The sequence below is a fragment of the Bidens hawaiensis genome, unplaced genomic scaffold (genome assembly GCF_021521415.1).
Source record: "Bidens hawaiensis isolate Kalapana, Puna unplaced genomic scaffold, B.hawaiensis_p1.1 tig00009451_1, whole genome shotgun sequence".
In the NCBI taxonomy this organism is placed as follows: domain Eukaryota; kingdom Viridiplantae; phylum Streptophyta; class Magnoliopsida; order Asterales; family Asteraceae; genus Bidens; species Bidens hawaiensis.
The window spans coordinates 822,827-836,234 of record NW_027491702.1 but is presented as its reverse complement, the minus strand read 5'-3'; the positions used below and the strand labels follow the sequence as shown (position 1 = coordinate 836,234).

Here is a 13,408-nt window from a genome sequence, read left to right as displayed (position 1 = left end):
ACATGAAATCCATGTAGATACAAATACGGTTAAGTTACATATAAAACTATAAATGTTATATACATATAAATATTTAGAGATTTAGGAATATAACGCTATATATATGTATGTATGTATGTATGTATGTGTGTATGTATGTATGTATGTATACACACACCATGTCGTTTAATACGTAATGTATTATACTGTAAACAACATATTTATATAAACAATTTAACACGTTATTTGTGTTTTACATTGTGGCCGTCATTAAAATTTATTTATTATACCCGTGTAACACACGAGATCCAAACCTAGTGAATAAAATAAAAAACAATGCACAATTCCAAGAAGCAAGATATTATTTTGAGCACATGATGGCGTGGCAGCAAAGCAGGTGACTCCTACTTTGTTTTTCCGCTTACGTGTAACTCCCGCTAACCGTAAGTTAATATTATAACGGGTGAATTGTACTTTGCCCCCTTACATATTTTATACTTTAACTTGTTTCTCCTTATACTTTGTTTAAGCTTCTTACCTAAGAGGCAAATGGCACAATAGACGCTTACCACCTTCAGTTTTTTAGCATATACGCTATTTGAAAAAAATACATGTGATAATTAAGTTCAAAATCACCAAAATTTTAATGATTAAGTTTTTAAACTTAATTATCATATAAAACAACCAATGAGTTATGTTATTCACACGTTGCAATTTGAAAATAAATCCATAAACAACTCATGATGTTAGATATGATCCATCCTAACTATGATTCCAATGTATCAACAACATATCTTGATGAAGCTTGAAAATATTTTTTAGTGACCATTTGGGTTCAAGACAAGTTGAACATGCATAACTACAATGCAAACAATCTTATTTCATATATAGTTTTTTATAACACTAATAAAATATCGTATACCCGTTTTGGGATGCTCTTAACTTTTTAAACATGCACACGATAGCATCAAATTACACAATAATATAATTTGTTTTTAAAAAAGGTATTCAACAAAATACTTTTTTTAAAAACTTTTAAAGAGTTATGATTCGAATTTTCACGAATAGAACCCATTATCTCGTGGTCAATCTCCAGTTGATAAAGAGAATATTTCATATCAACCAATAAGATGATAAGAAGTCGCTTTCACGAAAATGGAAGGGGTGATCAATCAGACCAACAACATAAGCGTGACATCTGCTCTACAACCTTTAGCTATAAATAGCACACAAATAAGGAGCTTATGGTATGTTTTGATACGCACTGTCACGAAGAACGGAATACTTGATTGATAAAAGTAGAAAGCAAATAAGTTCGAATTCCCTTCATCACTTGGCTATTTCTTGACGATAATAGCTGACGAATTGAAGAAGTCACATCTTGCATTTTAGAAGGACTAGAATATAAACAATTAAAAGTACAAGACCATGTAATGTAAATAATAAATACAGATAAAGTCTAGAAATGCCCAACAATATTCCGTCCGATCATCATCCACCATGGCAACGGTATCGGCGTTTTCATCTCCGGCATGGCAAAACCCTAACCCCACCACCAGCAATTCCAATTCCGATTCAGAACCAGAAGATCCACCCATTTCACTCCCACCGATCAGAACCAATTCTCACCACATTAACGCCACCCAACCTCAACCTCATTCCGTTCCAAACCCTAACAATTCACCACCTCTTTCTCTATTCCACGTCTCCTTCAACCAGGACAACGGATGCTTCGCCTGCGGCATCAACCAAGGCTTCCGGATATACAACTGCGACCCCTTCCGAGTGATCTTCCGCCGCGACTTCCAATCCGCCGGCGGCGTCGAGATGCTCTTCCGCTGCAACATACTCGCATTAGTCGGCGGTGGACCCCACCCCCAGTATCCTCTCAACAAGGTCATGATTTGGGTAAGGCCGCTGCATCGGCGAGCTCTCCTTCCGCGGAGTCCGATTAAGGCGAGACCGGGTAGTCGTCGTCCTCGAACAAAAAATATTTGTGTATAATTTCACGGATTTGAAGCTGCTGCAACAGATTGAGACCTTTGGGAACCCGAAGGGGTTGTGTGAGGTTTCGCAGGCGTCGGGGAATTTTGTGCTTGTGTGTCTTGGATTGCGGAAGGGGCAGGTTCGGGTTGAGCATTACGCGTCGAAGCGGACTAAGTTTGTTTTGGCTCATGATTCGAGGATTGCGTGTTTTGCTTTGGCGCAGGATGGGAATATGCTTGCTACGGGGAGTAATAAGGGTACTCTTGTTCGTGTTTTTAATACGCATGATGGGACGCTGTTGCACGAGGTATTTGGATGATTATATTACCATTGTGATCATGATCATGACCTATAGTTAGTTAGTTATATTCAGCTAGACACTGTTAGCTTAATTATTAATTATTTAAGCTGCCTAGATGTCAGTGTGTTTAATCCATACTACTAATGGTTAGTTTATACTGGCCGTAACAAAATTGATCATTAAAGAGTAGAGCTTGATTACTTATACACTTTCTTTTGTCTACCACTTTTTGAATAATTAAAAATTACCAACATTTAACTGTATTCCCATTTTATGATTTATGATTCATGTTATATGATTGAAGCTTTAAAATCAATCAATCAATCAATCATACCCAGTAAAATCCCACCGACAGCAAAGCTATAAGTAGGGTCTGGGGAGGGTGGGATGTAGGCACACCGTACCTCTATCCAAAGGAATAAAGAGGTGGCTTCCAGAGAGACCCTCGGCTCTAAGTACATGTGTATGAAGCAAAATAAAGGAAATCAAAGTTTAACAGCTATATAAAAACTACTACTAATTATAATAATATTAATAATAATATTAATAATAAGATCACAGTTTAACAGCTATATAAAAGCTAATAATAATTATAATAATAATAATATATGTAAGGGAAATACCATTATGGTATGTGACCTAAATAAGTTAAGTCTAAGCCCTAAGGTATTCAATTCTCTCTAAAAATCCTTAACTTTAATTCTACTTCTCCACGAATTCCTATCCTCAACCATGTCCTCGGAGAGGTTTAGGTCTATCAAATCATGCCTAATCCTCTCATCCCAAGTCAATTTCGGTCGTCCTCTACCCCTCCTCCCCTCATCCCAAGTCAATTTAGTTGAAGCTTTAAAACTAAATTTTAAAGGTGGGCTTTTTAATCTAGAATGGCTAAATTTTGATTATTATTTGTTCTAGATTTGGCAAATACAACTTTGATTTTGTTTAGGTTTGGTTGTAGAGCATAATTGTCTACAAAATGACTTCACTTAGTCGGTGACTGTGTAATTTATGTATGCTATGATGCTTTTAAACTTTAATTTGCTTTTGGTATTGGATAATTTTTGGTGTTCGAACTATGTTATTCAAGTTTTGGAATATATAGTAAAATTTTTAAGTTTTTTTCATTGTGCGTTTTTTTTTCTCTGGCCCTTGCTTTTTTTGCGCCTAGGCCCCTGGCAAGTCCTATGCGCCTTGAGTGCGCCTAGCGCATTTGATAATTGTTGAACAAAGTGATTGATTATCAGCAGAATTAAACCCAAGTATCTCATATTCTCATCCCTTGTACCCCATCTTATTACAATTGGCTATATGATCCAGATTATTAAGTATTACATAAAATAATTTAGACCCCATGTGTCACTAACTCGAAAGAAAACAAAATGGAACTTTCTGAATGACACTTGTTTGATAAGCAGCATTTGACAATTATGAGAATAGATCGTATAAATATGTTATAAGATGATTAATAGTGGATATCTGATGCAGGTAAGAAGGGGTGCTGATAGAGCAGAAATATATAGCCTTTCGTTTTCTCCCACTGCTGAGTGGTTAGTGGTCTCAAGCGATAAAGGCACCATTCATGTTTTCAGCGTGACAGCTGACGACAATCCAGAGCACACTGCCCCTAGCTCTCCTTCCAGCTCCCCTCGCGCTCTCATTAAAGGTAGCCAGTTGTATACAATTTTATAGGATGTTTAGGATGATTTATCTAACAGTTGATGAACTGCATACAATTTCCTTTCAGGAGTTATTCCCAAGTATTTTAGCTCTGTCTGGTCATTAGCTCAGTTTCGTTTGGTTGAAGGTTGTCATTATATTGCTGCATTTGGTCATCAAAAGAATACAGTGGTGATCCTCGGCTTGGATGGAAGGTTAGTAACCATTATTCTTGTTTTTAATAAATTTGTTAAACTTGACATCACCCCCAAATTTATGCTCTCTTAATTATGAAGAAGGTTATACACCTTTGACTATCCACATCAACTATGCTAGTTACAAAATTCACATTCAGAACTGTAACTTGTAAGTTTATGTGTCAATCCATGTAGTTTATGATTCTGGATATCAAAACAATTTTCTAATTCGAATCAAGCTGATAATTCATTAATTGTCTGGTACATATCTTGTTTTGTGTCTGCAACATCTTGCTATTAGATATTACTAGATATAAGATACGGGCTTATTATATGCTGGCAAATCTTTGCTTTTGAATGGTTATAACATGTATAGGGCTTGAAATCATATTTTAACATGTTTCAAAATGACCCATTAGGTTCCGTTACCCAACTCCGTTCCCCACTCATCATGCATTTATGCCAGATCCAATTGTTTTGTACATATGCAGCTGCTGATGCAATAAAGTTTTTGTGCAGTTTCTATAGATGCAAATTTGACCCAAAAACAGGCGGGGAGATGACTCAACTGGAATATCACAACTTTATGAAGCCGGATGACTCTTTCTAATCTCTGACACTTGTGAAGAAGGGTATAATGTGACTTTGTAAATACCAATGTATATACAGTACCGGAAGTTGTGAATAAAGATGACAGAAGGTTAACCATATATTTTGAGCTATATATGTATGATGGTGGTATGAATACCATTCAGTGGATTATTGTTATGTGCCTCTTATATTGTTTATTGATTTATGCCATATGATATTTCAAGTATTATTTATAATCTTGTTCTACATTGGAAGGACGACAAAAAACCAGATTATTTTGATTTACTATTTTACAGAACAAATAATTTTTTTTAAAAAGGCAACATTACAAAGACACACCAGTTAAACAAGAAGGATTCTGTATCACATATCTCAATTCCCATCCCCATTGTTCAGCACTTTGATAGTGTCCCATGTACACAGCCAAATCTTTTAAAACACCAGGACACCTTGCGCCCCAGCACGCTGCTTTCCTCGACACATCCTTCATCCTTGTACCCTTCCTTTGGGCCGTCTTGCCCAGAAGCTTCCAAACGAAACACTTTCAGCTCCCCATTAAGCAACCGAGGCTTATACTTAGCATACGGTTTAACCCAATCAACAACGTTAGACTTGTCTCTTGTGGTCACAGTTATTCTTCTCCCACGACCCAAAATGTCACGATTGATCATGCTTAATATCTTCAGTTGCTCGTCGTTATCTTAGTTGTTGTTGAGTTTATATTCAAGTTGCAACATAAACATGTGAAAAACTTTTTATATAATAAGTTCAAAAACTTAAATAACTAAAATTTAGAATTTCTTGAAATCAGTATATATTACATATGCTATTAACATGTGTTTTAGTAAGCATCATTCGCGTCTTACGCAGTGCCGCAAAATGCGCGATTTGCATCTGATTAACCGGTTTCCGGTCGCTAGAGGACGTTCACCTAGAAAACTTTATCCAATCGGTCCATTAATCGGCCAAAAATCAGTTGCCAGTACCATTTGCTCTTATCCGTGAAGATAGACATCGAAGAATGAAAATCCCGCTATAGAGTGACTAGAAACCTTGGTGGCTATTTTGAAAAAGACTCGAAACTTACCGACTTTCATATTTTATATATATAGGATTATTTGTAATTATAGTAATCTATATCTATACTATATATAATACATCAAACAATGGCAAATTAAGATACCCATTTTTAAGTAATTTACAACACTTAAAGCATGAGGTACATGTGTTAGTAAGGGTAAACATGTCTTTTAAACACAATCCATTCAACTTACAAGTTTGTTCCCTCATTTTTAATCATATTATGTTTATAATTTAACTTGTAAACTAACTTCCCACCCATGATTTTTAAACGACTATAGCCTTTTCAAACATTAATATTTTTATAAACAAACTGCACCATAAAAACGAGCATTTTATTCTCTTTAATTTGGATATGATATTGTTGTAATTTTTTTTTATCGTTTTAAATAAATTAATATGTTATGTAGAGATGTTCAGTGTTGGTTTTGATTGTTTTTAAGTTAAACTTGTGAGTCCAACCGTTAATACTGATTTTTTGTCGTCCAAAACCAAACTCAACCATTGAATGTTGAAACCGAATCGCTACTAACGGCTTGGTTCCAGTTTGGTTTCACAGTTTAAACTTTAATAATAAATTTAGTTAAAAATAATTAATAATTTAAATGTACCATCAATTTTAACTAAAAACCAACATAATATGATACTTGAGATGATCATAAATAAAAAATGATAATTTTAGCAACATAAATGGTAAATATTAATGTAACATCTAGGACGTGAAATAATAACAACAAAGATTACAAAATGAATCACATTGCAATTAGGTTAATTTAGTGTCTTTTCTGGTTTCATATGGCCGGTTGCCGATATAATCCGCGAACCAACCGTTCACTACGTTTTGAAAATCTTGAAACCGAAAGTAAAAAAGAAAAAGAAAAAAGAAGTCAAAGCAATGACCGATTTAAACGATTTTCAGGTTTTAACCGAACCATAAACACTAGTGTTGTGAAAATTGAATGTAATGTCCGATTAATACTACGTACCATTCGAAATCCAATCGGAAATCCTGAAATTCCTTCCTGTGAAATCGTTGATCCGGTTTCGATCCGTCTCCAAAAGATGGAAGTCTCTCATCGACGGCTCTGAATTTATCACTCGTCAATGTCATAGCAGCAGCAAACATCAACTCTTATCATGTGAATATTCAGTTGATTTTAAGAAACAAACACATGTTTTAATCACCGATGATGCTACTTTCCCTCACCAAAGCCTCCGAGCTCCTACGTTGCTCACGGCCTCTTTTGTATCTCTGGTATGTACACCGCTGGCCCTGGCCTCAACACAATGGCTGTTGCTGTTCTCGTGAAGGAATACAAACACATTGTTGGTTTTGGTGTCTGTCTAAGATAATAATCAACAAAGGCTTCCTATCAATGGTAACATCCCTTGGCAAGTCCAGGTCTTTTCATTAACCGCCCGACGTCCCCTCAGCAGCACCAACAACCCCCCTCCTCGTACCACGATTCAGTTTTACTCTATGCAGGTATCTGCTTATTGGATAGCTGTTGATAATGACCTCCCACATACTTTAGCACGCCCTTGTATTCCTATCTAAGTCAAGGGACTCTCTTGTCGTGATTGAACGCAACAAGCAGGAGGCCGGTAATAATATAGCTTTCGTTATATGGATGATGATGGATGGTATCTCAAAGTCACTTACAAAGCTATACACTGTTAATGCTAGCTCACCATATGCATCATTAAAGGGCTTCAGAGAGAATGGAGAACCTATAATTGAGTTATATTATGAGTCTCAAATTTACCAACTTGTTGTTTACGACCCCCACTCAAAATGTGTCCATACGCTTAGGAGTGATAAAATTCAATGTGCGTCCTCCATGCATCCCTACATGGAAACACTACTCCTTCTTGATCACCCGAATCTTACGGTTTATAATGAAACCAAAGTCATTGAGTTTTAAGATCATGCATATGGGATGGGTACGCCTTCAATCACCTCTTGTTTCAAGAACTCAATTCAGCTACTAAGTCAGGTCCAATGTTTTTTTAATGCTTATTACTTTCCCTAAAAGTGTTCTCCATGTACTGATTTCCTACTTCAATTATTTGCACTATGATCTTATTATCTATTCTTGATGCATTTTTGATCCATCCTGTGCTCAAGATAAGCTTTAGTATTGTTAATAAATTTTTGCAGCCGTCTATAAAGGTTTCGACCGTCTTCTGTTCATTCAAGGACGTTCAAACCCTTTAGATGACGTCAATAATCGTCCTGTATTATTGTGATTACTATTAATTTATAAAAAATTAAAAACCACACTTTATATCATATACTCGACGATTAGTGGTAAAACCAGTTAGAGCCGTTTATAAGTAAACGGGTTAATTTTGCTCAATTTCTAACGTGCCAAGTTGGTTGACCCAAGTGGGCTGTGCGTGTTAAAATGTCATTTCAACTTGTATTCATAGGTAGAAAATCTTTTAAACTTATCTGAAAGTACAAAATCTGGCCTATGTGCAAATGAGTAGGCGTCCTAAATTGCTTTACTAAAACAAAATTAGACTATTATCTTTAAAGTGTAATAGTAACCGCAATTGACAATCTAATTATTTGTAACGTGTTCTAAGCAGGGGTGTGAATTTCTGACACGACAACGAGCGTAACACAACTTTCGTTAGTTGGGGTTTGATATAAACAGTTTCGGGTCGAACCCGCTAGGTTCGGATCAACCCAACAGGTTAACCCATCTATTTTTTATTTTATATTTTGAAAATGTGTTTTATGTAATAAATTAAGCTGGCTGGGTATTTTATGCCAAAATGTAAAACCAAACAGGTCGTGTTCGCGTCAACCCGCAAATAGATGGCCGTGTTTGGATTCAAATGAGAAAGATATTTTAAATTCAGAATCATCAAATAAGTGGATTGGCATATATTATCTGTAATGTATTAAGCATCTATACATTTATAGTCGAATATACATGTCACAAACCTCTTCTAGTAAACTGTATGCACATATAGATACAACCTGTATGTATCTTCACTGATAATATCCGTTAGGATCATGTTGAGGTTTAGGAAGTTGAGCAAGAATCAAGGGAAGAACAACCAAACCTTTGATCATCAACACCGTTATAATACAAGGAAGATAATTGGTTACTCCCCTCACGCTCTCATTAAAGGCAGGCAATTGTACATAATTTTATAGCATTTATAGGATGATTTATTTAACGGTTGCTGAACTGCATACAATTTTCTTTCAGGAGTTATTCCCAAGTATTTTAGCTCTGTCTGGTCATTAGCTCCGTTTCGTTAGGACCCGTTAACCAACTCCCCTCCCTAGGCCTGTAAACGAACCGAACGTTCGGTGAACTGTTTGACGGGAAGTTCATTTATGTTCGTTTATTTTAATAAACGAACAAACATGAACAAAAAAATTGTGTTTGTTTAATTAAACGAACGAACATGAACACATGTTCTGTTTGTTTGTTTATGTTCATGAACCTTCGTTTATTTATGTTCGTGTATGTCTGCTTATTTATGTTCGTTTATGTATTAATAGAAAATAATTAAATATTATCTAGATGAGTAATCTACTTAAAGGTTTTATATTTGTTAACTTATGTTCATTTAAGTGTTTTCATTTATGTTTGTTCATGTTCATTTACATTTTTCATATATGTTCGTTTATCTTTGTTCAGTTATGTTTGTTTAGATTTTTAACGAACACAAATGCTCATTTTTTATATAAACGAACATGAACATAAATATTTGTTCGATTAAGTGTTCGTGTCCATTTAAAGTTTAATGAAGGAACACGATCATGCCCTTATTCGCGTTTGTTTGATTCGCTTACAGTTTTCATTATTCACATTGATGAACATATCGGTCTCAATCTCTAGGCTCTACCGATTTTATTTGTGTTAGTGAACACATTCATTTCCTTAATGAACGAACACGAACATAAAATCTCGTTCGGTAAGTGTTCGTGAACCGTTTGTGAACACAGTATTTCCTTAACGAACGAACATGAACAAAGCCTTGTTCGTGTTCATTCGGTCGTTTACAACCCTACGGCCCTCCCCTTCCGACCCATCATGCATTTATGCCAGATCCAATTGTTTTGTACACAGTATTTGCAGCTGCTGATGCAATAAAGTTTTTGTGCAGTTTCTATAGATGCAAATTTGACCCAAAAACAGGCGGGGAGATGACTCAACTGGAATATCACAACTTTATGAAGCCGGATGACTCTTTCTAATTTCTGACACTTTGTGAAGAAGGGTATGTGACTTTGTAAATACCAATGTATATACTGGAAGTTGTGAATAAAGATGACAGAAGGTTAACCATATATTTTGAGCTATATATGTATGATGGTGGTATGAATACCATTCAATGGATTATTGTTATGTGCCTCTTATGTTTATTGATTTATTTTGATTTTACTAATTCACAGAATAAATAAAGACCCATCCCTTAGACATGAGGGATTCTTTATCACATATTCCAGTGCATATCCCCATTGTTCAACATCTTGATAGTCTCCCATGTACACAGCCAATTTTTTTAAATCACCGGGACACCCTGCACCCAAACGAGCTGCTTCCCTCAACACATACTCGTACCCTTCCTTTGGGCCGTCTTGCCCAAAAGATTTCAAACAAAACATTTTCAAAGACTCCTCCTCATCGAGCAACCGTGGCTCATACATGGTATACGGTTTAACCTGATCAAGAGCATTCGACTCGTGTCTTGTGGTCACAATTATTCTACTTCCACCACCCAAAATTGCAGCATTCATGCCTAATGTCTTCAACTGCTCATCATTATCAACATCATCAAGAACCAAAAGAAGCTTTCGGTTCGTTATCATATTTTTTATCTTTCCAATTCCTTGATGATAGCTGTCTATACGTATTCGACACTCGTCATTTTGGCCAAGTTTTGACAAGAGCTTCTTCTGCAAAGTCAACTTCCCATTTCTTTCTCCAAATATGGTGTTCACATCAGAAAGAAAGCAGCTGTACCGGGCTCCGAAATCTATAGCAAGACGCTTATATGTAGCGTTTGCTATCCTGGTCTTACCAGTCCCCACACGCCCATGAATTACAACTACACGAACATCATCAGAACCCATGTTCAACAATGAAAATGACTTCTTGTACCCGAGATTCTATCCCAACAAGGTGTGGGTCTGCTATGTTTATGTCTCTTTGACCATGTAACAACTCGTTGACCTTTTGAACAACTTTTTCCAACAACTCGCTCTCGTCCCTGCAAAATACAAATGCTATTGAAATCCACAAAAATGAAAACATAAGCAATAAGAAAGCGCGCTTTAGAGATATCGGATCTACCCGTTGTCATCATCTTGCAGGTGCAAGCCAGGAAGTTGCCCTGCCTCCTGCAGAGCTTCCCTCCACTTCTGAACCGTCTCCTGATCGAATTTTGTTTCATGATCTTTGATTAGCTCTTCAAATGGACCGTGTTGGGTGCCGATATCAGTTTGTTTGACATCCAGGAAAACAGGAAGAACGATATGTTGATCATTGGTGTGCATACAATGCAACATCTGGGAAAGTTCATCAAGGCACCATTTGGAATTCGCATAGCGTGTCGAAAATACAACAACGTAGATTTTAGATATCCGGATGGCTTCCGACAACTGGGGAGCGATACCTTGTCCTCTTGGAAGGGCGGTATCATGGAACACTTCGAAGCTGTTATGTTTAAGCGCCTCATGGAGGTGGCTCGTGAAGTTGGTTCGAGTATCCTCGCCCCTGAAGCTGAGGAACACGTCATAACGAAACGTTTGCGCAATGTGTTCCATGAAATCACAAGTAAATTTGATTTTGTTTAATGAAAATGTAGGATTGAGTTTTATTAATTAGTTGCATAATAATTTCTTGGTTGTTTCTAAGGTAGGTATGAAGAAGATTCCAATGAAAACACAAGTAGCAATCAAAAAACATAACGCGGTTTGGAGGTCAATTTGACAATAATAATTATTATTATTATTATTATAACCGGCTGAAGTTCGAGAATTTTGGTACCTTTATTATTTATGAAATCATCATATTCTACACAACGAGTCAACGTCTTCGTAATGTTAAGGATGCAACAAAAATGATTTTTTCTTATCACCAATAATAATGCAATGAGGAATCTAATTTTAAAAGACTTATATTCATATATAAGTAATTAATTAACTGCTGTTCAAAAAATTATATAAAAAAAGGCATTAAGGTTTAAATAAAAAAAACTCGTTTAAAATCGGCTCAACTCAAGATTTTTTACGAGTCGATTGCGAGTAGCTTGGCTCATTTATACCCCCTACCCATAATTCATGTTTGAAAGTAACTCATCAAGTTAGATATACATAAATCCTAGACTAAGTTCATTTCTTTCATTATTTATTCCTCTTGTTACATGTTTTCATCTAAAGATAGACTTGCATCATAACCTAGCTTTAAGTGTTACAACCACAATAGACCATGGATCAATCGTTGATGTGCTGTTATAACACATACTCTTGAAGACTTGTAAGATCTTTTTAAACAGTTGTACATCATTATATAACATGTTTTGTGAAAGAAAAACAAATTTTCATGAGAACTCAAGCTAAAATGTAATTAGTTCCTACATTTATATGATTTCTCATTTCCAATATCATGTTCACTTGATGATCCATCCAATTTATTCATCTTCATGCTTATCTTCTAATTACTTCATCTATTGATGTCATGAACATTTGGTGATTCCAACGGTAAACTGTATAATATCTATCAATAATCATATAACAACTACAACTGCTGATACCCTAACACCGAAATACTATCAAGTAGTGCTATGAACAAAATTTTGGACCTAGTGGTATTCTAATATATGTTTGGTAGCCCAGACTAAGCTCTCCATAGATCAGCGTGTGACTACTAACACAAAATGCTTAAGTTAAGACTATTTAAAGTAAGAGTTAAAGGCTAAAAATCAAAAAGCCAAAGTCCAATAACCGAAAGAGAAAAGTTAAAGATAGTATAAGGACTAATAGTGTAACTTATAACATCTATATATAATGCGCATTCAAGTCCTGCTTTAGCTTCTCTTTATTATTAATTCCAAAACAAATCAAACATTGTTTCTATGGCACTAAAACTGTACGGATCCCTGGGTTCGGAGTCAACACAGCGTGAAGAGGTAGGTCCCAGCAGGGCTCAGTTGGTCCCGCATGACTCACCTTGAACAGGGATGCCTGCGCAAAGACCATCTACTCCCGCAGGACCCACCATGCTCAGAGAAGCCTACGCGCAGTATGCAAGCTGCATACGCAGGGAAAAGCCTCCCAATGGTAAAGTAACCCGCCTGTTCCCGCAGTTGCGGATACAAGCCATCAGGGAAGGCTACCCGCACAGCATAGCTACACGCATAAGGCTTAACACTTACAAATATTCAGTGTCACCTGAAAGAATGAGCAAAGGCGGGAGGGGGAAAACTCCCGCCAAAATGGGCCAGTCCGTATGATGGAGGATCTTTTGCGTGATACCTGGCGAGGTAAAGACAAAAGATCTGACCAAGAATGCGACAGCTCACTGACAGCAGCGTGGCAGACAGCACGCCACTGCACTGTGACCAATAGCCGCCGCCTGCTCACCAA

The 13,408-nt window shown here is 36.4% G+C and overlaps 1 protein-coding gene and 2 pseudogenes across 2 annotated transcripts; 1 reads left to right on the top strand and 2 right to left on the bottom strand.

Moving 5' to 3' along the window:
- Positions 1-1,367: 1,367 nt before the first annotated feature.
- On the top strand, positions 1,368-4,927 carry LOC143532549 (autophagy-related protein 18a-like; annotated as a pseudogene). Its single transcript, XR_013135194.1, has 4 exons — positions 1,368-2,272; positions 3,752-3,929; positions 4,011-4,137; positions 4,639-4,927. The product of XR_013135194.1 is annotated as an autophagy-related protein 18a-like (transcript).
- A 5,267-nt stretch (positions 4,928-10,194) lies between these two features.
- Positions 10,195-11,591, bottom strand: LOC143532523 (putative disease resistance protein At4g11170). The gene is made up of 2 exons (XM_077027559.1): positions 11,115-11,591; positions 10,195-11,031 (listed from the first exon to the last, which is right to left on the bottom strand). The coding sequence occupies exon 2, from the start codon at positions 10,892-10,894 to the stop codon at positions 10,208-10,210; it is 687 nt and encodes a 228-aa protein (XP_076883674.1). The 5' UTR covers positions 10,895-11,031; positions 11,115-11,591; the 3' UTR covers positions 10,195-10,207.
- LOC143532541 (toll/interleukin-1 receptor-like protein pseudogene) lies at positions 11,111-11,587 on the bottom strand (annotated as a pseudogene).
- Positions 11,592-13,408: the final 1,817 nt, after the last annotated feature.

Bases quoted from the DNA above. Each gene is read 5' to 3' on its own strand.
- LOC143532523 (XM_077027559.1), bottom strand. From the start codon at position 10,894: ATGGGTTCTGATGATGTTCGTGTAGTTGTAATTCATGGGCGTGTGGGG.